At 38.7% G+C, this 25,664-nt stretch overlaps 1 protein-coding gene across 1 annotated transcript; it reads left to right on the top strand.

The window, feature by feature from the left end:
• The first annotated feature begins 734 nt into the window (after positions 1–734).
• neurl4 (neuralized E3 ubiquitin protein ligase 4) lies at positions 735–25,001 on the top strand. The gene is made up of 29 exons (XM_059532180.1): positions 735–992; positions 9,527–10,043; positions 11,043–11,108; positions 11,197–11,621; positions 12,235–12,346; positions 12,474–12,562; positions 12,675–12,747; positions 12,833–13,100; positions 13,192–13,373; positions 13,532–13,617; positions 14,706–14,868; positions 14,966–15,176; positions 15,288–15,364; positions 16,825–16,903; positions 16,986–17,155; positions 17,259–17,387; positions 17,499–17,644; positions 17,818–18,036; positions 18,579–18,677; positions 18,755–18,907; positions 18,997–19,161; positions 19,227–19,385; positions 19,595–19,774; positions 21,198–21,291; positions 21,368–21,475; positions 21,613–21,757; positions 21,865–21,977; positions 22,838–22,997; positions 23,084–25,001. Exons 1-29 carry the CDS (start codon positions 750–752, stop codon positions 23,286–23,288), a joined length of 4,836 nt encoding a protein of 1,611 aa, XP_059388163.1. The 5' UTR covers positions 735–749; the 3' UTR covers positions 23,289–25,001.
• The last annotated feature ends 663 nt before the right edge of the window (positions 25,002–25,664 follow it).

Here is a 25,664-nt window from a genome sequence, read left to right as displayed (position 1 = left end):
AGAAGGAAGAAAAAGGAAAAAAAAAACATGCATTAAGAGCTGGGGATCCCCAGTGAAAACTTTTTTTAATTTGAAGATCAGAGTAAATTTATATATATATATATATTTAGGCAAATAAGAAAAATGTACACATCTCCATTCTGTTCAAAAGTTGTCACCTTTGTAAGTTGTCAACTTTTGACCTCAACTGTAACAATAAATATACCCTTGGAACAATTTTATTTATTGATTTATTTTAATTTTTTTAAACGTACGCTTTATGCTAAATAAACTCCAAAAAGTTTAATAAACACCCACCTAATGTTTTTTACATATATTAGTTGTTATGCAGGTTTCGCTGTAATCCACTGCCATCTTGAGGCCTTTTTCAACAAACGTAATACAGTTCTCACAAATTTAAAACTGGGTTGTTATTTTTTTTTATATCAGTAATATATACATCTGTTTTCTGTTTACATTTTTTAAGCAATTCCCAAGTACATGTCTTGATATAGTTGTTAAAGTCATTATATAACGGAGTTATTCGTTTGAGAGGGTTCTTTAATTCACTATCTTCATTTGTGATGTTGTGAACTGTGGCGTTTGAGTGTTTATTTGTCTGTATACTCACTCACATGTTACCTAACATTACCTCCGGCACATTTATCCAGTTTTATCGGCTCGTACGAGTTTGCTGTGTACTATTTACACACTCAACAGTAAATGCATGCGCTGATATTTATTTATGCCGACAAATATACCCAGCTCCAATGGCGAGTTGTCCACAAGCGACTCTCCACTGTCGCAAAACGACGCTCAGTGTCGTGCACCGCGCCGCCCGTGCGAAGATGGCGGCTGAGCTGCATCCGCGCAGCGGAAAACTGATCGGTTTGTCGAACTCCAACCGAACCGCTCAACGGAATCAGCCGGTACAGGAATTCAACCACGGCCTGGTCCTGAGTCGGGAGCCGCTGCGGGACCGCGATGTCTTCACTGTCCGCATCGACAAGAAGGTAAACAATCATGTCCCACCATAGAGAGAGAGAGAGAGAGAGAGAGAAATCGAGAAAAGGGTGGGATTGTGTCAGATCACTGTCAGAGCTTATTCTTAGGTCATGTGTGGTGTTTAGGTGTGTGGATGTCTCAGGACTTACGTGTGCCGCGGCTTTTGTAGTCATCTGTCATGGTTTGTCAGTGCTGTTGATGTTTGGATGCTGGTCTGCTTGGTTATTCTTGGACTGTCAAATCCATCTAATCTGATCACAACAGTCTGCATATACACAGAATATTTTGTTTTGTGAAATACTACTATATATGTTAAATGAAAAGCCCACGTAAACATGTACACACACCGTGTTGTTGAGTTCTTAGCTGCTGGTTTTGATTCATTCCAGTGAGTCGATTCTTTTGAATTCACTGATTAGTTCAGTGACCCTTGCTGCAGGTGATATCAAGTGACTGTCTTTTACGTCTGTAGTGAGTCATTAAATCATGAAGTCAGGTGATTCGTGATGACCAAAACAAGCATAGCATGGTCCGAGAGAATAACTGGGAAGGTTGTTCCCTGTGGCCCGAGGGAGGCCTGCTCATTTGGGACTGTGAGAGAAGGGAATGACACAAATTTTGTCTCAGGCTTCGTGAATTGTAGGAGCGGACCTGAAATTATCATGTTTGCAAATTTATGAATAGAAGGATTGCATAAGCATCAAACACATCTTCCCTACAAATCACTTTCCTCTCCTTTTTGACAGTTCACAAAATCAAAAGACAACAGCCTAGATACAAAGTATTTATTATTTACATAGCAATCATGCCTTTTTCAGCTTGTGCATGATCAACTGGTATTTCAATTCTCTTAACCTTCTTCAAAATTCACATTTGAATTGTTTGTAATGTTGTACAATGAGAAGTTGTTGCGAATATGCAGATGCTCATTGTCAATGTCAATGTCACCTTTATTTATATAGCGCTTTAAACAAAGTACATTGCGTCAAAGCAACTGAACAACATTCATTAGGAAAACAGTGTCAATAATGCAAAAATTATAGTTAAAGGCAGTTCATCATTGGATTCAGTTATGTCATCTCTGTTCAGTTAAATAGTGTCTGTGCATTTATTTGCAATCAAGTCAACGATATCGCTGTAGATGAAGTGTCCCCAACTAAGCAAGCCAGAGGCGACAGCGGCAAGGAACCGAAACTCCATCGGTGACAGAATGGAGAAAAAAACCTTGGGAGAAACCAGGCTCAGTTGGGGGGCCAGTTCTCCTCTGACCAGACGAAACCAGTAGTTCAATTCCAGGCTGCAGCAAAGTCAGATTGTGCAGAAGAATCATCTGTTTCCTGTGGTCTTGTCCTGGTGCTCCTCTGAGACAAGGTCTTTAAAGGGGATCTGTATCTGGGGCTCTAGTTGTCCTGGTCTCCACTGTCTTTCAGGGATGTAGAGGTCCTTTCTAGGTGCTGATCCAGCATCTGGTCTGGATACGTACTGGATCCGGGTGACTGCAGTGACCCTCTGATCTGGACACAAACTGGATCTGGTGGCCACGTTGACCTCGGAACAAGAGAGAAACAGACAAATATTAGCGTAGATGCCATTCTTCTAATGATGTAGCAAGTACATAGGGTGTTATGGGAAGTGTTTCCGGTTCCGGTTTACCTAATTAATGCAGCCTAAAAATCCTTTAACGGATTTGGATAATAAAAGCATATTAGTATGTTATGTGTATGCCAGGTTAAAGAGATGGGTCTTTAATCTAGATTTAAACTGCAAGAGTGTGTCTGCCTCCCGAACAATGTTAGGTAGGTTATTCCAGAGTTTGGGCGCCAAATAGGAAAAGGATCTGCCGCCTGCAGTTGATTTTGATATTCTAGGTATTATCAAATTGCCTGAGTTTTGAGAACGTAGCGGACGTAGAGGATTATAATGTAAAAGGAGCTCATTCAAATACTGAGGTGCTAAACCATTCAGGGCTTTATAAGTAATAAGCAATATTTTAAAATCTATGCGATGCTTGATAGGGAGCCAGTGCAGTGTTGACAGGACCGGGCTAATATGGTCATACTTCCTGGTTCTAGTAAGAACTCTTGCTGCTTCATTTTGGACTAGCTGTAGTTTGTTTACTAAGCGTGCAGAACAACCACCCAATAAAGCATTACAATAATCTAACCTTGTCATAAATGCATGGATTAACATTTCTGCATTTGACATTGAGAGCATAGGCCGTAATTTAGATATATTTTTGAGTTGGAAAAATGCAGTTTTACAAATGCTAGAAACGTGGCTTTCTAAGGAAAGATTGCGATCAAATAGCACACCTAGGTTCCTAACTGATGACGAAGAATTGACAGAGCAACCATCAAGTCTTAGACAGTGTTCTAGTTTATTACAAGCAGACTTTTTAGGTCCTATAATTAACACCTCTGTTTTTTCAGAATTTAGCAGTAAGAAATTACTCGTCATCCAGTTTTTTATATCGACTATGCAATCCATTAGTTTTTCAAATTGGTGTGTTTCACCGGGCTGCGAAGAAATATAGAGCTGAGTATCATCAGCATAACAGTGAAAGCTAACACCATGTTTCCTGATGATATCTCCCAAGGGTAACATATAAAGTGTGAAGAGTAGCGGCCCTAGTACTGAGCCTTGAGGTACTCCATACTGCACTTGTGATCGATAGGATACATCTTCATTCACTGCTACGAACTGATGGCGGTCATATAAGTAAGATTTAAACCATGCTAATGCACTTCCACTGATGCCAACAAAGTGTTCAAGTCTATGCAAAAGAATGTTGTGGTCAATTGTGTCAAACGCAGCACTAAGATCCAATAAAACTAATAGAGAGATACACCCACGATCAGATGATAAGAGCAGATCATTTGTAACTCTAAGGAGAGCAGTCTCAGTACTATGATACGGTCTAAATCCTGACTGGAAATCCTCACATATACCATTTTTCTCTAAGAAGGAATATAATTGTGTGGATACCACCTTTTCTAGTATCTTGGACAGAAAAGGGAGATTCGAGATTGGTCTATAATTAACTAGTTCTTTGGGGTCAAGTTGTGGTTTTTTGATGAGAGGCTTAATAACAGCCAGTTTGAAGGTTTTGGGGACATATCCTAATGACAATGAGGAATTAAAAATAGTCAGAAGAGGATCTATGACTTCTGGAAGCACCTCTTTTAGGAGCTTAGATGGTATAGGGTCTAACATACATGTTGTTGGTTTAGATGATTTAACAAGTTTATACAATTCTTCCTCTCCTATGGTAGAGAATGAGTGGAACTGTTCCTCAGGGGGTCTATAGTGCACTGTCTGATGTGATACTGTAGCTGACGTCTGAATGGTTGCAATTTTATCTCTAATAGTATCGATTTTAGAAGTAAAGTAGTTCATAAAGTCATTACTGCTGTGGTGTTGGGAAATGTCAACACTTGTTGAGGCTTTATTTTTCGTTAATTTAGCCACTGTATTGAATAAATACCTGGGGTTATGTTTGTTTTCTTCTAAAAGAGAAGAAAAGTAATCGGATCTAGCAGTTTTTAATGCTTTTCTGTAGGATATGTTACTTTCCCGCCAAGCAATACGAAATACCTCTAGTTTTGTTTTCCTCCAGCTGCGCTCCATTTTTCGGGCTGCTCTCTTTAGGGTGCGAGTATGCTCATTATACCATGGTGTCAAACTGTTTTCCTTAACCTTCCTTAAGCGTAAAGGAAGCAACTTTATTTAAAGTGCTAGAAAAGAGGGAGTCCATAGTTTCTGTTACATCATCAAGTTGTTCTGAGGTTTTGGATATGCTAAGGAATTTGGATACATCAGGAAGATAACTTAAAAAGCAGTCTTTTGTGTTAGAAGTGATGGTTCTTCCATACTTGTAACAAGAAGTAGAATTTACAATTTTGGCTATATGAATTTTGCAAAGAACTAAATAATGATTTGAAATATCATCACTTGGCTGAATAATTTCAACACCATCAACATCAATTCCATGTGACAGTATTAAATCTAGAGTATGATTTCGACAATGAGTAGGTCCTGAAACGTGTTGTCTAACACCAATAGAGTTCAGAATGTCTATAAATGCTGATCCCAATGCATCGTTTTCATTATCAACATGGATATTAAAATCACCAACTATTAAAACTTTATCTGCAGCCAGAACTAACTCGGATGTAAAATCACCAAACTCTTTAATAAAGTCTGTATGGTGCCCTGGTGGCCTGTATACAGTAGCCAGTAAAAAAATAACAGGGGATTTATCATTAACATTTATTTCTTTGGATAATGTTATATGAAGTACCATTACTTCAAACGAGCTATACTTGTAGCCTGCCCTCTGAAAACGTTGTTATAAATTGAAGCAACACCTCCACCTTTGCCTTTTAGACGTGGCTCATGTTTGTAACAGTAATCTTGGGGGGTGGACTCATTTAAAATAATGTAATCATCAGGTTTTAGCCAGGTTTCTGTCAAACAGAGTACATCTATATTATGATCCGTGATCATATTATTTACAAAAAGTGTTTTCGTAGAAAGGGATCTGATATTCAATAAGCCAAGCTTTATCATTTATTTATCCATATTGCTTCTGTTTTTTATTTGTTGAACCTCAATTAAATCGTTAATCTTAACTTGGTTTGGACGTTTTTTGTATTTTCTAGTTCGGGGAACAGACACAGTCTCTATAGTGTGATATCTAGGTGAAAGAGTCTCTATGTGCTGAGAATTAACTGACCTCTGTGACGGGAGGCAGCTAGCAGACGGTCGGTTTAGCCAGTCTGTCTGCTTCCTGACCTGGGCCCCAGTTAGTCAAGTATTAACACTAAGACTATTTGCCATATTTCTAGAGAGAAGAGTGGCGCCACCCCAGGAGGGATGAAGACCATCTCTTTTAAACAGGTCAGGTCTGCCCCAAAAGCTCGTCCAATTGTCTATGAAACCTATGTTATTCTGTGGGCACCACTTAGACATCCAGCCATTGAGTGATGACAATCTGCTATGCATCTCATCACCACGGTAAGCAGGGAGGGGACCAGAGCATATTACAGTGTCTGACATCGTGCTTGCAAGTTTACACACCTCTTTAATGTTATTTTTAGTGATCTCCGACTGGCGAAGTCGAACATCATTAGCGCCGGCATGAATAACAATCTTACTGTATTTACGTTTAGCATTAGCCAGCACTTTTAAATTTGCCAAGATGTCAGGCGCTCTGGCTCCCGGTAAACATTTGACTATGGTGGCTGGTGTCTCTATATTCATGTTCCGTACAATAGAATCACCAGTAACTAGAGCACTTTCATCAGGTTTCTCAGTGGGTGCATCACTGAGTGGGGAGAACCTGTTTAATGTTTTGATCGGAACAGAAAAGCGGTGTTTTGACCCACGACTACGCTGCCTCACCGTCACCCAGTTGCCCTGCTGCTGGGGCTCTGTTTCCGGAACCGAACAATGTACAGGAATCCCTGAGCTAGACGCATCCAAAGCCGTATCTAGAGCCCTAACATTCTTACTGTCCTCAATTAAAGTTTGGATGCGTGTCTCTAATTCTGAAATCTTCTCTGTCAGCCTAACTATTTCCCTGCATTTATCACATGTGAATCCCGCATCAGCGACAGAGATAGATAAACTGTACATGTGGCAAGAGGTGCAAGTAACAATGACAGGAGAAGCCATTACTCACCGTGCTTGATGAAATATTCTTACTGCGGTTGTTTGATGAACTTGTGAAAAACTGGAGTGGTCACAACATACTGCTTGTTAGCCTCACATCAACCTTGAAGCCTTTAAATCGTTTAAATCAAACTGTAATATCTTACAAGTAACTCATAATGAGAAAAGTTACATTTCTTTGACGTTCTCGGCTCTCAGATTCTATTCAGTCAGTTTCTTTTCACACATTTAAAGGCCGATAGACAGTCAGCTGATTCATGTAAACATGCTTGACCTTTCTTACCTACGAAGTTCTGCTCTGTTAATGCATTTCAGTAGATAGTTGAGCAGCGTTTAGTTCATATCAGTAGTCTGTCCTGTTGTTTATGGATTTTTAATTAAGAGTGACCTTGCTGTCTGCTCACGTACCATATGGCTTTACAGCAGGGCATCACTCCCACTTCTGTTTGCTTTTTGCAGTGTATAAGCTGTGATTTTAATAGTGATTATATTAATGCCACGGGTGATTTTTTGATTATTCAAGGGCGTAAGAAGGCAACCAATTATCACTTCATCTGATGCAAGATGCACCACTGGGAAAAGTTTAGACCATCAAAGCAGGATAATGTTGTTATATATATATAACATATATTAAAGTGTCTCAGCACATGATAATTGAATTTATCATGTTACTGTGAACAGACAAGAGTATATTTCAGAAAGACTTCTGGAAAAAGAAGTTCTAGTTAATATTAATAAACAAAGCAACACAATGGGTCTCATTTACTAAGAGTCTGAAAAAATTGCTGCTTCGATTGACTGTAAGAGAGTTTGTTCTGTATAGTATGAATTTAATATGGATGTTGTCATTGGCCTGTGACAGTGGCTTCATGGGATAGTAAAGTGTCCATAGAATGTGCACTTCAGAATCTCACCCAAACTAGTGGGTCATCTGGGAACTTTTCGCCCTCTGGTTTATGAACACTGTAAATTTGGACATACTACTCTTTTTCACATACTGTTTTTCGCTTGCTATATACTCTGGAAGTGTGCAATTTCGGATTCAGCTATATTTGTTAGGATGAAATTTTATACAGTGGAAAAGTAAGGAAAGCTTGCATTATCTTTGAGCTGTGAAGATGAGGGGCCTGTAATCTGAGTCTGTCTTTTTGAGGATGGCACACACACTTGGCATTGCTTGACGATCTTGCTGCGCATGCTTTCATGCAAGATTGTTTTTAAAGAGTGTCATATGTTTGCTGAGAGTGAATGAAGTGAACATCATCACTTATGCAGAATACTCTGAAATTATTTAAATTGAAACAAGGTTAAGAACAAATTCTTGTGCTTATGCACATGTTGTGAATTAAGTGTTGTAATTCTTTTAGTGAGACGTGCGTACAACTGTGAAATAATCCATGCACTTACTAGTAATTGTGACCTAATAATCAAATGTTTATTCAACTCATGATACTGCCATATACTACATTTATAATCTAATTCTGTATATTTTTATGTTTTTGACATAATCTTGCATCCAGTCAGCTCAGCTCCTACACAAAATGTTTTCAGGAGAGAATAGGTTTTAGGAAGATTTGGTTAAATAAAATAGAGCCTAAACAATTTTATGATAGTCTGCAGCTGATGTTTAAAAGTAATGACTTTCAGTTTTTGAAGCTTGAGAAAGGAAGCGCACAGCAAAACAATATAATTCCTATTGTTCCCTGGTATTATTCTAGTTTCCTGTATTTTTTCAGTCTTGCTGTTTCCTCATTTCTGGACAGAGGGGAAAAAGACAATGTACAGATTACTGGTCACTTATGTAACCAGATTAGAGAAATAACTTGATCACATTCAGTGCCGCCTGTCCTTCTCTTCAGCCTGCCTTAACCCAGATACACACTTCCTGCCGCACTGACAGCCTACAAACCATCCACATAAAGACATCTGAGAAATCTAGAGGCTAGAGGCAGCATTTCAGTGTGTGAGATCGAGATCTGTTTAACTGAATGTTCTGGGTTTAGCTCAATTAATGGCACCTGTGCATGATGTTAGTTCCCAATGAAACTCATTTCAATTCTGTCCTCGAGGAAAGGATGTATGAATGGCTTGCACTTGAAATGGAAGTCTGTTGGACAAAACTATATCAATATTGTTTTGAATGTATAGCAGGTAGCAAAAAGACTTTTCTGTGTTGACTCTGAAATGCTCATGTATGTTGAGAGTATTTGGAGCTAATCCACATGCAGGACGTTTATTGGTGGATGGATAACAAAGTTTGTCCAACTAGAACAGTCCCACAACTAAAAGGATGACTGCGACAGCTTTTATCTCTTATAATACATTTTTGAAGATAATTAATATGATTAATATATAATTGATATTATTGTAATTATTATTCATTTATAATTTTCATGTTTTTGGTTTAAATGTCTTCTCTGTAGACTTCAATTGTGGATTACCCCCCCCCCCCCACCACCACCACCACCACGTTTTCCTCTTCGGTAATAGTCATTGAACCTGAAAAATGAATATATACATACAAACTTCCACTCAGATATATTTGAAAGAAATATATGTTCACAAAGGCTGCATTTATTTGATTAAAAATACAGTAATATTGTACAATTTTACTACAGTAAAAAGTGCAATTTATTCCAGTGATGGCAAAACTGAATTTTAAGCAGCCATTACTCCAGTCTTCAGTGTCACATAGTCCTTCAGAAATCATTCTAATAATCTTTTGTATTATTATACATGTATTTAATGTATCCATGCTAAATATAAGTAAACATGGCATTCATTTGAGCACCAAGGTTCTGAGACTTTTGAGATTATTTATAAAGAGTCATAAAGGGATTGACTAACTGACTAACATTTCTATTGCCAGGTGAACTCGTGGAGCGGTTCTATAGAGATCGGAGTGACTGCGCTGGACCCAGCCGCTCTGGAATTTCCCAGCAGTGCCACAGGCTTGAAGGGGGGCTCGTGGATCGTGTCCGGCTGCTCTGTGCTAAAGGACGGCCGCTCAGTCCTGGAGGAGTACGGTCGCGACTTGGACCAGCTAGGGGAAGGGGACCGTGTGGGGATCCAGCGGAATGGGAAAGGAGAGCTGCATCTGTGGGTGAACGGACAGGACTGTGGCACGGCGGCAAGTGGACTTCCTTCCCGTTTATGGGCCGTGGTGGACCTCTATGGGAAGTGTACCCAAGTGACTGTGGTAGGTTGTGAACCCCCACCTGAAATGGATGGGGAAGAGGATGAAGAGGTAGAGGATGAGATTGTGTCGACGCAAGCGGTGTCCATAATAGCAGATGCTTGCCGTAGCCATGATGACAGGGCTGGAGCTATCATGCTGTCTGCAGCTGGTGCTACAGCGACCATGATGAACGGATCAGCAGAGGAAGGTAAAACTAGACCACGTAGTGTAGAGAGAGGGAAAGCATGTAGTAGTTGGGTCAAAAACATGATGATCATATCTATTATTCATTTAAATAAAAACTTTAAGAGAAGACCTTATTAAGTAGTGGTATACTTTTCCATTATTATTTCTTATATTAATAAACCGCTTATTGATATTTGAAACAAACATTTGTCGTCAAAAGTCATGCGGTGCTTTGAAACTAATTAATGATATTCATTCATTGTGACCTTGGACCAGAAAACCTGTCATAAAGGACAAAAACTGAGATTTATAAATCACCTGAAAGCTAAATATATTTCAGTTAATTTATCGTTTGTAGGAAAATATTTGGCTGAGATACAACTATTTGAAAATCTGAAATCTGAGGGTGCAAAAAAAACAAACAAAAAAATCGAAATAATGAGACAATTGGTTTAAAGGTTGTACAAAGGAAGTTTTTAGCCACGCATATTACAAATCAGAAATTAAGTTTTGATATATATATGGTAGGAAATGTACAAAATATCTTCATGGAACATGATCGTTACTTTATATACTAATGATTTTTAGCATAAAAGAAAATTTGATAATTTTATATACAATGTATTGTTACCTATTTCAACAAATGTACCTGTGCTACTTATGACTGGTTTTGTTTTTTCAGGGTCACAATTAATAATTTGTGACCTTTTTTTAAAAATTTATATAAGAATCTCTCTTTTTTTATATTTAAAAATGTGGTGTAAAGGTGTAAAGAAAATGTTATTACAGATTACTTGATGCTTAAACCACATGATATTTTTATCATTCATTCGATTGAAGATTTCTCAAAAATGCTTAGAAAACCATGAATACAAACAGTAAATTTCTAAGAATTTTGTTGGGTTGTACTTTTTAACTAGATTTTTAAAATATTTTTTTCTCTACTTTATCATGGACATTCTTAATATATCTTTGGCCCAATTGTATTGAACAAATGTTTACTGTTTTGATTTCTCATCAGTGCCTGAGGTGTCAAGGGCGCACAGTCGGCCCGACAAATTCCCAAACAACTTTGAGCCTGATAGTGGTACGTCACTTTTAAAATCAGCCTGGGTTATTTGTCATTGTAAATCTGGAATGACATTGTTGTTTTCTTTATCTTTTGCCCCTCACAGTTTTGACTGAGCATCAGTTATTTGATGTGTTCAACAATGCCATTGTCTCTCTGTATCGTTCGGAGGATGAGGGTGAAAAGGACTTGGGGGTGGGAGGGGGAGGCTCTGACTCCTCGAGGGGTGGCACAGGAAGTAGCGGTGTAGGCCGAGGAACAGGAAGTGACAGTGGCATTGGTGGCGGAGGGACAGGTGGAGGCAGTAGCAGCAATAGCAGCCCAGCGGGGAGCTCTGGTGGGGTGGCGGGATTGGGGGTGGCTGCTGGCGGCATGACAACCAATGACGCGCTGCTGTTCCACGAGAAGTGTGGCACGCTCATCAAACTAAGCAACAACAATAAGACCGCAGAAAGGAGGAGACCGCTGGATGAGTTCAATAACGGAGTCGTCATGACCAATCGACCGCTCAGAAACAACGAAATGTTTGAGGTATATAGCTTGAGTTTGTTTTTCTTTTTTTATGAATATTCTTATTTAGCTGGGATACATTGATGAAAATAAAGACATTTATTATCTCACAAAATATTTCTGATTAAAATAAATTCTGTTCTTTGTAGCTTTATATTCCTCAAAGAATATATATATATATATATAATTTTTTTTATTATTTTTTTTTTAAACAGTGATAGTAATAAAAAAATGTTTCTTAAGTGCCAAATCAGCATATTAGAAAAATATTACATTTGTTATTACCTGAATAAATTACATTTTTATTTATGTTAAATTAATAGAAAACTGCTTTTTTTAAAGCTGCTATAATATTTCACTAAGTTGCATATTTTAATCAAATAAATGCAGCCATGGTGAGCATTAGAGACTTCTTTTGAAAACAAAACAAAAAAACTTACAATTCTTAATTTAGTGTTAATTAATTAAGAGATTTGCTAATTAAAATAACATTGAGCAAAATTTTATTTATATAATTATTCTTTTAATTCCAATTTTCTGCCAACATTTATTTTTATTTTTATTATTAGTTTTTCTATAATTAAAATTGAAAACTAATGTATAATATTATATATGCTGCACTTGTCTGTTTCAGATTCGCATTGACAAACTCGTGGATAAATGGTCTGGTTCCATTGAGATTGGAGTGACGACCCACAACCCAAATAATCTTGACTACCCTGCAACAATGACCAATTTACGTTCAGGTAGCCTCTTTAGTTTTCTCTCACATAATCAAATAGATCCTCATTTCTCACAGAATCATTACAATATACATAGTGAGCACATGTGTATCTAAATCATAATGTTCATTACATTCTTCTTGTTTTTAAGGCACAATCATGATGAGTGGCTGTGGGATTTTAACCAATGGGAAGGGCACTCGTAGGGAATACTGTGAATTCAGCCTGGATGAACTCCAGGTAAGTTGAGTCTTATGATTATCTCATGTAGTCTAATACTCAAGGTGATTCCCTTTGTTTATTTATACACAACATGCCCATAAAACGTTTTTTATGCTTTTGTTATTTATAGGAGGGGGATCACATAGGGCTGATGAGGAAAGCCAGTGGAGCTCTGCACTTCTACATTAATGGCATTGATCAGGGTGAGAGTAATTTCAGATCTCAGTGATAAGAACTTCACACACCGTTCAGATTGTTCTAAAATACTTTTCCGAAATGATGTCATAGGGGTTGCAGCCAGTCAGACCCCTGGTGTAGTGTATGGAGTGGTGGATCTCTACGGCATGGCAGTAAAGGTCACCATCGTCCACAACCATAACCACAGTGAGCGTTTACGCCGCAACAATGCAATCATGAGGGCGCTGTCACCTGACGTGGGCCGGCCTCGGCCTGCTCTCTCATTGACCCCTGATGTCCCAGACCGCTTGCTATTCCATCTAAACTGTGGGCAGAAGGCTGCAATCATCAGCGATGGCCGCACCGCGTTACGGCCTCAGTGAGTTCATTTAAACCAAAAATCTACTTACTGCATTAATAGTGGTACTCCATCATGGGGCAGTTCAATGAAATCTTATCCTTTGGCACAGTGCAACAGATGACTTCAACCATGGCGTTGTGCTTAGCAATCGTCCGCTGCACTCCAATGAGGTTTTCCAGGTGCGCATCGACAAAATGGTGGACAAATGGGCGGGCTCTATAGAGATTGGCGTGACGACTCATAACCCCGCCTATCTTCAGCTACCGTCAACCATGACCAACCTGCGCTCAGGTAAAATGCTGCCACACAGTTACAGCCACAGGTCACAACTGAAAGCTTAGCTGACTGATTAAAGTGTCCATGAGTCAAGGCCATGTTACCTGTAGCATCAAATGTAAAATGCATGAGTGTTGGTAGATAGCTAATCTAACGCACTGGTATTTACACAGGAACCTGGATGATGACAGGAAATGGAGTCATGCACAACGGCACTACAATTCTTGATGAATACGGGCACAACTTGGACCGTCTAAAAGTGGGTTTTGCTGCCTGTCTTAAATATTTTGTCGATTTTCAAGTGTCAATCCAAATCTGTATTTTAAACAGAAAAGGAGAATTTTGGAAAAACCTTCACACAGCTTTTATCCAACATATTCATAGTTACTACTAGTGATGCACTGAAATTTTGGCAACTGAAGACATTTGGCTGAAACAGAAGAAAGTTACAAACAGTTGTGTCTTAGTCAAAGTGTATTTTAGACACACAACATGGATAAGCAACAGCCAGTACAGCCAGAACACACTGTAATCAAAAATGAATTTAGATTAACAAAATGTCACATTTGTACAGCTAAAATATCGCAACACCCTACATGACCACCCCCTCCCTCAAAAAAAAAATCAACTGTAACATTGTTGGTTAAATGTGGTTGGTCATTCCAACCCATAAGTCCTTCGCTCATCTTCAGAACACAAATTAAGATATTCTTCATGAAATCCAAGAGCTTTCTGATCCTCCATAGACAGCAATGCTATTACCACATTCAATGCCCAGAAAGGTAGCAAAGACATCGTAAGGGATATCAAAATAGCCCATATGACATCAGTGGTTCAAACTTAATTTTATGACGCAACGAGAATACTTTTTGTGCGCAAGTAAAACAAAAATAATGACTTTTATTCAACAGTTTCATCTTTTCCGTGTCAGATTTGATGCACATTTAAGACAGTACCACAAAACATTCGTATACATGGGAAGCTGTGGCCTAATGGTTAGAGAGCCAGACTAGTTACAGAAGGTCGCCGGTTCGAGTCTCGGTGGTGGCAGGAGTTGTAGGTGGGAGGGAGTGAATGGACAGCACTCTCTTCCACCCTCAATACCCATGGCTGAAGTGCCCTTGAGCAAGGCACTGAACCCCCAGTTGCTCCCCGGGCGCTGGATCTATAGCTGCCCACTGCTCCGGGTGTGTGTTCATGGTGTGTTCACTTCTCACTGCTGTGCGTGTGCACATTTTGCTAGTAAACAAGGCGCAGTGCATGAGTGTTCTATGTCAGAACGTAGTGGGTTGTGGTATCCTGGTTTAGCTGGTTTTATGTTCACGTGCCTCATGTGAATGTTTACAGGCTGGAGATACAGTGGGAGTTGTCCGAAAGGAGGATGGAAGTTTACATTTCTTTGTGAATGGAGTGCCTCAAGGCCCTGCGGCCTGGAATGTTCCACCCAGTGTGTATGCAGTGGTGGACCTGTATGGACAGGCTGCCCAGGCCACCATCATGGATGATATGGGTAAGAGCAATAAGGAGAGAGTAAAAATGGGTGGATAGTTGGTACACACCCAGAAGTACTTAGGAGACTTTTAAAAATCTCTTTCTCTCTGTTATAGCTGACCTCCCTCCCTTGCCTGATGACAGCTCTGAGGGCCCTACTGCCATGTCTCCTGGTAGCCCATGTTCAGTTTCTGGAACTACAGCTGCCAATGACTTGCGCTTTCATCAGCTGCACGGCACAAACGCAGTCATCACCAACGGTGGCCGAACGGCCCTCAGGCAGAACTGCCGCAGCGAGTTTAACGATGCCATTGTTATTTCAAACAGGTTACTTTTGTTTTGACATGAACTCTTAAGTGCTTAGATCATGCTGGTTGATCTGGATGGATCAGTCATCGATTAAATTAATATTTTATGCTTGTATGTCCCACTGAAAAGGTGCCTTCGGGATGGAGAGCTCTTTGAAATTGTAATTCAGAAAATGGTGGATCGCTGGTCAGGCTCAATAGAAGCAGGTCAGCTTATATAAAACACCAATTCACTAAAGAAATACCACTGATATCTTAAAGAAATATCCCTGATTCACTAAAGAAATACCACTGATTTATTAAAGAAATACCTATGACTCACTTAATAAATACCACTGATTTTTTTAAAGGGTTAGTTCACCCAAAAATGATAATTAGCCTGTTTTACTCACCCTCAAAGCATCCTAGGTGTATGTGACTTTCTTCTTTCAGACGAATCCAATCGGAGTTATATTAAAAATTGTCCTGGCTCCTTCAAGCCTTTCAATGGATGTTGGTTGTCAACAGTCCAAAAGATGTGAAATAAAGTGTGTGCATCCGTAATAAAACATCCCTCACACGGCTTCGGGGGGTGAATTAAAGGCCTCTTGTAGCGAATCCATGTGTTTTAGTAAGATAAATATCCATATTTATTATGCGGAAGCTGTTCCAGCGGATGACCTAAGACGTTGACATTGCGTGATTAGTGATGAACGTGGAGACAAAACAAAATGCCATTTACGAATGAGAAGCACAAAGCAAGGATTTGTAAAGAAAAATGTCGGAGGATTTGAATATAAGCCAAAGGGAGACTGGTTTTCTTTTGCACCGTCATTTCTCAGAGGCACGTGCAAGACACATATGTCCTACGTCGTCCGCCTGCACGACTTCCGAGTGTTTATTACATTTGAAATATGGATATTTATCTTACAAAAATGCATGGATTTGCTACAGGAGGCCTTTATTCAGCCCCTGGAGCAGTGTGAGGGACGTTTTATTACAGATGCACGCACTTTATTTCACGTCTTTTGGACTGTTGACAACCAACACCGGCTTAGCCCCATTGAAAGGCTTGGAAGAGGACAGTTTTTAATATAACTCCGATTGGATTCGTCTGAAAGAAGAAAGTCACATACACCTAGGATGCTTTAAGGGTGAGTAAAACAGGCTAATTTTCATTTTTGGGTGAACTAACCCTTTAAAACATACCCCTGATTCACTAAAGAAACACCCGTGATTCACTGAAGAAATACCTCATACAAACAAACGAAAGGGCAGTAATTAACTAAATAACACTTTGTTAAAGAAATGCCAGTGATTGGCCAGAGAAATAACACTAATTTACTAAAGAAATACCAGATTTACTTAAGAAACACCACAGAGTCAGTAATGAAATACCGCTAATTCACTAAAGAAATAGCCTTGATACACTTAAGAAATACCACTGATTTGCAAAAAAAAAAAATACATTGATTTTTCTAAAAATGATTGGTTCATAAGAGACATGTTTCCAAGAATTCCACTATAGCTGTTGGTGCTGTAGTGCAGGAAACCTGGTAAAAAAAAATACTGGCTTCAGAAATATTAGAGGAACCGAATATTATTATTTCCAATAATCACTTGGTTCTGTGTATGTGCTTTTTAATGGAGCCTGAATTATAACCAGATTTTGGTTCGTATTTCCACAGGAGTAACTGCAATCCGACCAGAAGAACTGGAGTTCCCTAATACAATGACTGACATTGACTATGACACCTGGATGTTGAGGTGAACTGTGGGTTAATGGATTAAAACGTCTTTCTTTGCCAGACCTGATACCTTACATCTCTTTGCTCTTTTTCTTCTGTAGTGGCACAGCGATCATGCAGGATGGGAATACCATGAGGAATAACTATGGCTGTGACTTGGACTCTCTGACCACAGGCTCCAGGATTGGGATGATGCGTACAGCTACTGGAGACCTGCATTACTTCATCAACGGCGTTGACCAGGGTGTCGCTTGTACCGGGCTGCCACCAGGTAATTTTCAAGAAAACTATTTCGCATTAGGCAACACATATTTCAGAACCTAGTAATGTCTAATGTCTTCCTCCTTTCTTTCTGTTCTTCGGTCTGTTTTTAGAAGTATATTCTGTGATCGATCTTTATGGTCAGTGTGTGCAAGTGTCCATTACAAGTTCATCGGGGCCACTGGATAACAGTCTGTGTACCAGTAACATCACAGAGAAGAGCTTCCCCATACACTCTCCAGGTATTATATTTATTATTTGCATTTGAGGCAGTATTCATTTGTTAAGATTGATGATTTTAATATACATGTCAACAATAGGATCATATGTTTTGTGTCTTTGTCACTTTCTAGTGGCAGGGGTTGCCCATCGCCTGCACAGCAAACATGGTAAGAATGTGGTGTTATTAGGAGACTGTTGTCAAGCGCTGAGGGTCGATGGATATGCCCATGGAATTGTGTTTAGCGCAAAGGAACTCAAGACAGATGAGGTGTTTGAGGTGAGATGTGGGATGGGTTTTAATTTACAATTGAAGTAAAAAAAAAAAAAAAAAAAGAAATTAAAAATGTGGTTGCACTTTACAAGTAAGGTCCCATTAGTTTAGTTGTTGTAAAGTGTTACCAGAAATGTTAGTGCCCTATTCACTTACGGTCCTACTGTTACTCCTTTTAGGTGAAAATTAACAAGGTCGATGACAGATGGTCGGGTTCCCTTCATGTGGGTTTGACCACCCTGCAGCCCCCTGACCTACCATCCTGCCCTCTCAGTGGCCTCTCTCCTTCGCTTACCCAGCTCAGGTCAAAGGTCACCTGGGTCCTTGCCGGCTCCGAGGTCAGGCGGAACGGAGTGCTACAGAAGCAGAACTATGGCTGCTCTCTGGATCGGCTCACGGTAAGAGATCACTGGTGCATTCATACCAATGATGAGAACTCTAACAGTAAAGTTTTAATATTTGTTCTAATTCTATGCGAAGAGGGAAGTCCACATCCCAGCTGTAACAATGACAGACAAACAATAACCCTGGAATACCATTTTTCCAACAACTGAACAATAAATCAGAATCCACCTGATTTTAACAAGCGTAAGCATTCAAAAATACAGTAAAACAGTAATATTATTACAATTTAAAATAAACCTTTGTATTTGAAAACATTTTAAAATGTATTATACTCCTTTGATGGCAAAGTAAGAAACCACATGAGTACGAGTAAATGATGACAACATTTCCAGTTTTGGGTGAACTATTCCTTTAAGGTTCCAATATACTTTGAAATCTAACAGCCATGACACTGACATGGAAATCTTCTCCAGTTCATTTCCTCTATTCGGTCCGTTGAGCCAGACACAAATACAAACATGAACACACTGAAGAGTGGTGTATATAAAGCGAGAAGCGAGTATATCACGTCCTCAACACCTCCGTTCTACTATAGGTGGGAAATCGCGTTGGGGTGAAGAGATGCAGTGACGACACCATGCACATCCTCATTGATGGAGAAGACATGGGACCAGCAGCCACTGCAGTGGCGAAGGTACGAGTATGCTGCTATATCTGTTAATACGTCTTCATTTTTCAGTTGTACAGTCAGCTCATCCACTTTCGTTTCAGAACGTATATGCTGTTTTGGACCTGTACGGAAAAGTGACGGCCGTGTCCATCGTCAGCTCCACGCTAGTTGAGGATTCTGAAAGTGTGAAAGCCCCCTCGCTCTCGCCTGACAGCTGCAGCGAGGGAGAGGAGGATAGCACTCCTGTCCGAGAGGTGTGTCATCTCAGAGGACCGTGTTTTGAAGCTTGATCAGTATTTTAATGTCAAGCTTTATTGGTATTTGTTTGTTTCTCAACTTTCAGAGTGAGAATGAGCCTGCTCTGGTGCCCACGGTCATGACTTTTTTGGAGAATCATGGAAAAAATATCCAGCTGTCCAATCAGAACCTGACCGCAGCCCGGGTGTCCAGCTACAACCAGGGTCTTTTGGTCACAGCTCAAGCTTTGCCGCGCCAGCAGCTATTCCAGGTGTGTGTTTGTGTGTGAGTGTATTTGGAAGTGAGGGACACAGTCTGATAGCAGTTTTTTCTCAGTTTCAGATAGACCGTCTGAATCCATCATGGACGTCCTCCCTGTCGCTGGGTTTGATTGGTCATTCGCCAGACCGCCTCAACTTCCCTTCCACAGCTTGCTGCCTTAAACGCTCAGTCTGGCTGCTGCAGCGAGACTCTGTTTTTCACAACTCGTTGAAGGTGATGTCACTTCCGTTGTTTGGTTCTTTCATCCATCTTTCCCTTATCTTCACATCCTTGTTTTGTTTTCTTTTCTCATTTCACTTCATTGCTTTTGGGTTTGTTTGTCATTTGTTTTGAACTTTTCTTTCCATCTTTTCTGATTTTTAAAATCTTATTTTTAGAGTTTTAGTATCAGTTCCTGACTTCATTCTCTCTCATTTCCTCAGATTTGTGAGAACTATGGTCCAAACCTGGAAACCTGTCCTGAAGGGACCATTTTGGGGCTGTTGGTGGACAGCAGTGGTTGCCTCCATCTGTTTGTTAATGGCATGGATCAGGGCATAGCAGCCCAGGACATCCCAAGCCCCTGTTACCCCCTTATTGACCTTTATGGCCAGTGTGAACAGGTCAGTTCTTATTACTGTATAATTAGGCTTCAACAAAAGTATATTTTGTCTTCTTTTAACATTTTCAAAGAGTGCACCACAAAAAAGAGAGAGTTAGGTAGCACTTTAGTATATGGACCAATGTTTACTATTAACTAGTTGCTTATTAGCATGCCTATTATTAACATTTTATTATATTATTATATAATGTTATCATATGTTTATTAGTACTTATAAAGCACATATTCTATAATCCTACCCAATACTGAAACTTAACAACTACCTGATTAACTATTAATAAGCAGCAAATTAGGAGTTTGTCGTAGTTAATGGTTTGTTAATGGTGAGAATTGTACGTCCATGCGAAGTCAGAGCTTTCCCTATCCAATCTTTTTTTTTCCTCATCTCAGGAAATATCTGCATCCACACGAAACCACAAAACCGACACAAAACAATGTAGTATACATGCCAGACCAGCATGTGGCGCTGTAATTCTGCCACAGAGATACACTAAATCGGAGAAGAAGACTTGGACTATGCGCATAAACCTTGCGCGTGGTACACAAACGAACACGGAACAATGCGTTTATTAATCTGTGTTAATGTTATTTAATAAAAATACAATCGTTCAGTGTTTGTTCATGTTTTTGTTTCTGTTACGTGACGTAGCGGTGTCTGACTAGAGCCGAGACGTGGGCTGATGACGTCATAGTTTCAGAAAATATACAGATGTGCTGTCCACACGAAAATGCAAGGTGTTTTTTTTTATTTTTTTTTCTCCACTCTGGAACTCGGTTTCAAAAAATATGGGTTTCACTCTCCCAAAATGCCGGATTTGTTTGGACGAAATGCCTATATGATACAGCATTTATGCGTATAGAGCGTATAGAGATAATATCTATTTTCATAAAAAATTGTGCTATTATATGTTATGTTTTTACTTATTATTGCCAACATTTTTACAGCCCCATTACACACAAATTAGGAATTTTAGGCATTCTTTTTTTAACAAACATCTTTTTGTACTTGACGGAAAATATTTATATTTTTAATTACTTTTTAATTACTATTAAATAATATTATTTTTAAATTTTTACTTGCCTTGCCGACATTTTCACAGAACCTACCACAAAAATGTGTAATTAGAATTTTAGTGTTTTGACGGTGTCACAAAATATTTATTTATTTATATTTATATGAAATATTTCATTAAACATTTTTTGCTGTTATTATTTATATAATATTCAATATCGTGGTTTGCCCTGCCTATCCATAGAATTAATAAATACAAATATTTTACCAATATCTTTAATGCCCTGTGTTAATATATTGATGAAAAGAATTGTTTTTTCAAACAAGAAAAAAAAATTAATAACTTCTTTATATGAAACCTTTGTTTGGATACACAAAAAATGCTTGTCTCTTGTTGATGTTGTATTTTTAGGTCACTATAGTGACAAATCATGTGTCTGTGGTTGGCGGGGAGAGAGGAGACATGCGTTGTCAAGGGGACATGGAGAAGGCTGATATGGTGGATGGTGCGTGAGATTTTGACTCCATGTCTTACACACTGTAGTGTGACTCCAATTTAAACATGTGTGCTGTGTGTGACAGGTATAAAGGAGAGTGTCTGCTGGACACCTCCTCCAGAGGTCAATCCAAATAAGACATGCGAGTACCAGGCGCTTTGTTCCAGATTCAAAGAACTGCTTACACTGCCTGGTACAACTGCATTACACTGCACACACATAATCATAATCCTTTGTGGCCACAGATTCAGTGTGGATGAGTTTTTGCAGCACATTTTGATTGTTTATGGCAGTATATTGACTGAACATTTTGCCTTTTTCATCTTTCAGATGGTTATTTTAATGAGGATGCTAAGTACAACTTGTGTTACTGTGAGTCCTGTCACAAGCTAAGGGGTGATGAGGCCTATTACAAGCGAGGGGAGCCTCCCAGAGACTACGCTCTGCCATTCGGCTGGTGTCGATTTGCACTCCAGTCAGTAATTATTCATTGAACTCAGTAATTACGCTCTGAAAAAATAATATTAATTAGTATTAGCAGTATTAATTACTTAAAAAGAGCTCTTTTCTGTATTTTAATAGAATCAAGACCCACTGTGAAGTCTCCAATGCCTTCAAGAAGTGGCATATTGCGTACCATGGCACTAGTGTCGGCTCACTTAGACGCATTCTGGACCACAACCAACTCTTGTCAGGTTGGTAACCACTAAGAATTTTTTTTTAAATCATTTAAAATAATTCTTAATTTAGTCCTTTGGAAATATGAAATGAAAATACACTACCGTTCAAATATGTTTTTTTTTTTTTTCGGTAAATGAATTCAGCAGAGAAATATGAAGTTGAATTAAATTGAATTGAACATGATAGTAAATACATTATTTAAAATAGAACTGTTTTTGTAACAAATTCTGAAAAAAATCAATCGTTTCCACAAAAATATTATGTTTCTTCAGTGATTATATGTTTCTTGAGCACCAAATCAGTAAATTAGAAGGATTTCTGAAGGATCGTGTGACACTGAAAACTGGAGTAAAGACTGCTATAATTTTTCACAGAAATAATTGACGTTTTTAAATATATTAACATAAAAAAAATTATGTTCCTTAATAATATGTATAAATGCAGACTGCAATATTTTTTAAATATTTTTATAATATATTTTTTATAATAAGCAAAAAAATAATTTGATAATTTATTAAATATTAAAATAAATGTTATAGATTTATTTTTTTATATTGTAATATTTATGCATTTGTATTGTATTATATTACTTGATAAAACTATAGAAAAAATATATAATTATGTCTGATCAGTGCATTAAATATCATTATTTGCTATAGTCTGCTTTCAAAAACAGCAGGTTTAGTTCAGATTTGCAGCCCATGTTATTTTTCATTTAAAAATTTGGAATTTTCTGTTTGTTTACTTTTGGCAAAAAAACTAACCAAAAAAAAACAAAAACAAAAAAATAGCTAATGATCTGATAATGAAAGGCATGATTGTGTGAATTAGATTAGATCTGCACACCTGAGCTCATCTGTTTTCCCATGAGCAGAATCGTCCTCCATTTTCTCCTTGTCCCCGGTGAAGACAGAGGGTCACGGCAGCTACGGGGAGCCCGAGGAGAACAGCGCCCCAGAGCGAGAGATTCCCCGTGTGCAGCTTTCTCCAACCATGCGCTACTCTGGCCTGGAGGTCTTTGCCCCCAAAGTGCAGTAAGTCAACAGCAGTGCTTCTAAAGAAAAAGAGATTGCCTAGAAAATTAATTTGAAAACAATGACAGTTTTGCTTCTCTGCACAGATTCCGAGACCCACGGTCCCTCCGCTGTCACCAGGCCCAGGTGGGCTTCCAGGTGTGTGTGCGGCCAGGCTCCTACAAAGTGGGCCCGACTTCGCTGGGAATCAGCGAGCCTCTTGATCCTCGATTCAGCAATGCAGAAATCGAATGGATCACCAAGGAAAAGGGAGGCACGCTTCTGTACGGCCTGCTCATACGGGTGGAGTAAAAACAGACTCGAGCGAGGATACTGGCATCATCCTCCTCGCTATAAACCAAATTTCAGCGCAGCCCCCCTCAGGCATTGTTTCGCTGCCCAAACTCATTCATCTCTGCATGTTTCAGACATACTTTTGTGTTTGTTCTGTTTTGAAGGAGGGTGATGATGATCCCCAGAGACAGAGACACTGCCTGCACTTTATGTTTCGGACACTGGTGGCCGATTTTTACTCTTTCTCATTAAATTCACTAACTCGGCTATTATTTTTTCAGCCTCTTCATACATCTAAAGCTATGTATCACCCTGTCCGTTTTTGCTTTGAGAGTCTGCTGTTATCACAGAAATAAAACTGGACTGAAGCAACACAGAAGCACCAATTCACAGCACAACCCTGGATTTATACTCATGTTTTTCTTAAGACTCGCAACGGACAGTAACCAAGACCTGTTTCAGCGACAGTCAACAAGATAAAGGATGCAGCAAAATCACCTAATCAGGAAGAAACTGTTATTTCATCGCTCTATATTTGGTTCTTATAGCTGTGTATTTATTCACAAATTATAGCAAACAGTGTTTAGTCAAACGCAAAGTGGATAAATGGCTACATAAATACAGGAAGGCAAGAAATGTATGGAAGGTTATTTTATTTTTTGTGAATACTTGTATAACTAACCGTCTATAGAGTGGAACTCGCATCTCTTCCACTAAAATCACAAATCGTGACAAACATACATCGTTTAACCGGATGGTTGCATACAAACAGAATTTCGCCCCCACAAAGCACTCTAAAATATCTGAAGGAAGAGAGTTTTAAGAAGCTATATGTGTATTTGTGTCCGTTTTGGCCGAATGTGCGTCTCGGTAGTCTTTGCGTCATTCGCTGCCCATTATTTAAGGTCAGTAAACCTATGGAAGTTCTTGTCTTCTGTTTCAAATGCTTTAGATGTTGTTTACACATGGGTTATGTTCGAGTTTGTCCTCTGTGTGCTGTTGAGCCCGTTTGTTTACTCCTAAAACTTCAGTATAAGAACCAGGATGTAAGTGTTTCTCAAACTAATGGCGGAAGGTACGAAAACTGAATGGAAAGGTCTGTTTGTGTTCTGCGTTCAACATCCTATTCAACAAGAAGGACTGTTAATTCAGCTGTCAGGTAGATGTGCATAGACTCATGAGGAATTGTGGGATTTAAAGTCATCTGCTGGTATACCTGACCCCAGAATTGGTGTTTACACTGGGAAAATGATTTGTTTTTAATAGATTGTTTACTCCATTCTAGGTATATAGCCTTTTTTTGTATTCTCTTATGACTAAGATTGCACAATTATAAGCCCTTGCTGGAAAAACTATGACGAAAAAAAAAAAATCACCTCTCTTTTGATTGTATCTAGACTTACAGTACCCTCTGTGAAGGCATATCTCTATCCAGTTTTATTTTGTTGCCAATGACATACTTGAGTGTACATCTTGCATTAGCAATCCCGCTTTATTGCCAAGGGCGATGTCTGGATGAATGCTCGCTGTGTAAATCGGAAAATGTGAAAACACAGGGTTTGTATCGGCCCATTGCTGCTTTTCAGTTTGTTGTTATTATTTGTTTATGTCCGTGTTATTTTCATGTCTTTGCGTTGTGTTGTACAGCCTGTTACATAACACTAACATTACCTTCCTGGTTTGTAAGAAAATAAAAATCCAAAAAAGAGACAGTTATGCACAACATGGAAATCGTGTTCTGTCTTCCATTTATTCAATCAACTTTATGACAATTAAAAACCTCTCTCTCTCACTCTCACTCACACACACGTAGACAAATAAAGTTAAACCTCAGTAACTGACTAGTTTGTTTTTGGACCAGTTTTTATATACTAGTTTATATACATACGTTTCTTATGCTTGCCAATGCTGCATTTATTTGATCAAAGATACAGTAGAAATAGTAATAATTGTAAAATATTATTGCGGTTTTCTGTTGCAATGTATTTTAAAATTTAATATAGCGATAAAAACGCTGAATTTTCAGCAGTGATTATACTCCAGTCTTCAGTGCCTCATACTCTTTCACAAATCAATTTAATATGCTGATTTAGTGCTCAAGAACATTTCTTATTATCAGCTGCTTCTTGTTGTGCTTCCTAATATATTTTGTGGAAACTGTTACATTTTTTCCAGGATTCTTCAATGAATGTTTCTGGTAGGCTCTGTTGTAACATTGTAAATGTCTTTACTATCAGTTTTGCTCAAATGTATGGGCTCTCTTTGTATGTTTAAACTAATGTTTGTATATTGTGTATATACTTTTTTAGTATACATCTTGACATTTTGGTTAAACTTGAGAAATAATGAGAAGCAAAAAGTACATCTTTAATTTGAATTGTTTTTTTTTTTATT

The sequence above is a fragment of the Carassius carassius genome, chromosome 40 (genome assembly GCF_963082965.1).
Source record: "Carassius carassius chromosome 40, fCarCar2.1, whole genome shotgun sequence".
NCBI lineage: Eukaryota > Metazoa > Chordata > Actinopteri > Cypriniformes > Cyprinidae > Carassius > Carassius carassius.
This window is presented reverse-complemented; position numbering and strand designations above follow the sequence as displayed.

What these genes read in the sequence shown, in the direction of transcription:
- neurl4 (XM_059532180.1), top strand. Translation starts at nt 750, where the DNA reads ATGGCGAGTTGTCCACAAGCGACTCTCCACTGTCGCAAAACGACGCTC. An exon ending in CGCGCCAGCAGCTATTCCAG is followed by an intron (nt 19,162 to 19,226) that starts GTGTGTGTTTGT and finishes GTTTTTTCTCAG; the next exon opens with TTTCAGATAGACCGTCTGAA. An exon ending in GAAGGCTGATATGGTGGATG is followed by an intron (nt 21,292 to 21,367) that starts GTGCGTGAGATT and finishes TGTGTGTGACAG; the next exon opens with GTATAAAGGAGAGTGTCTGC.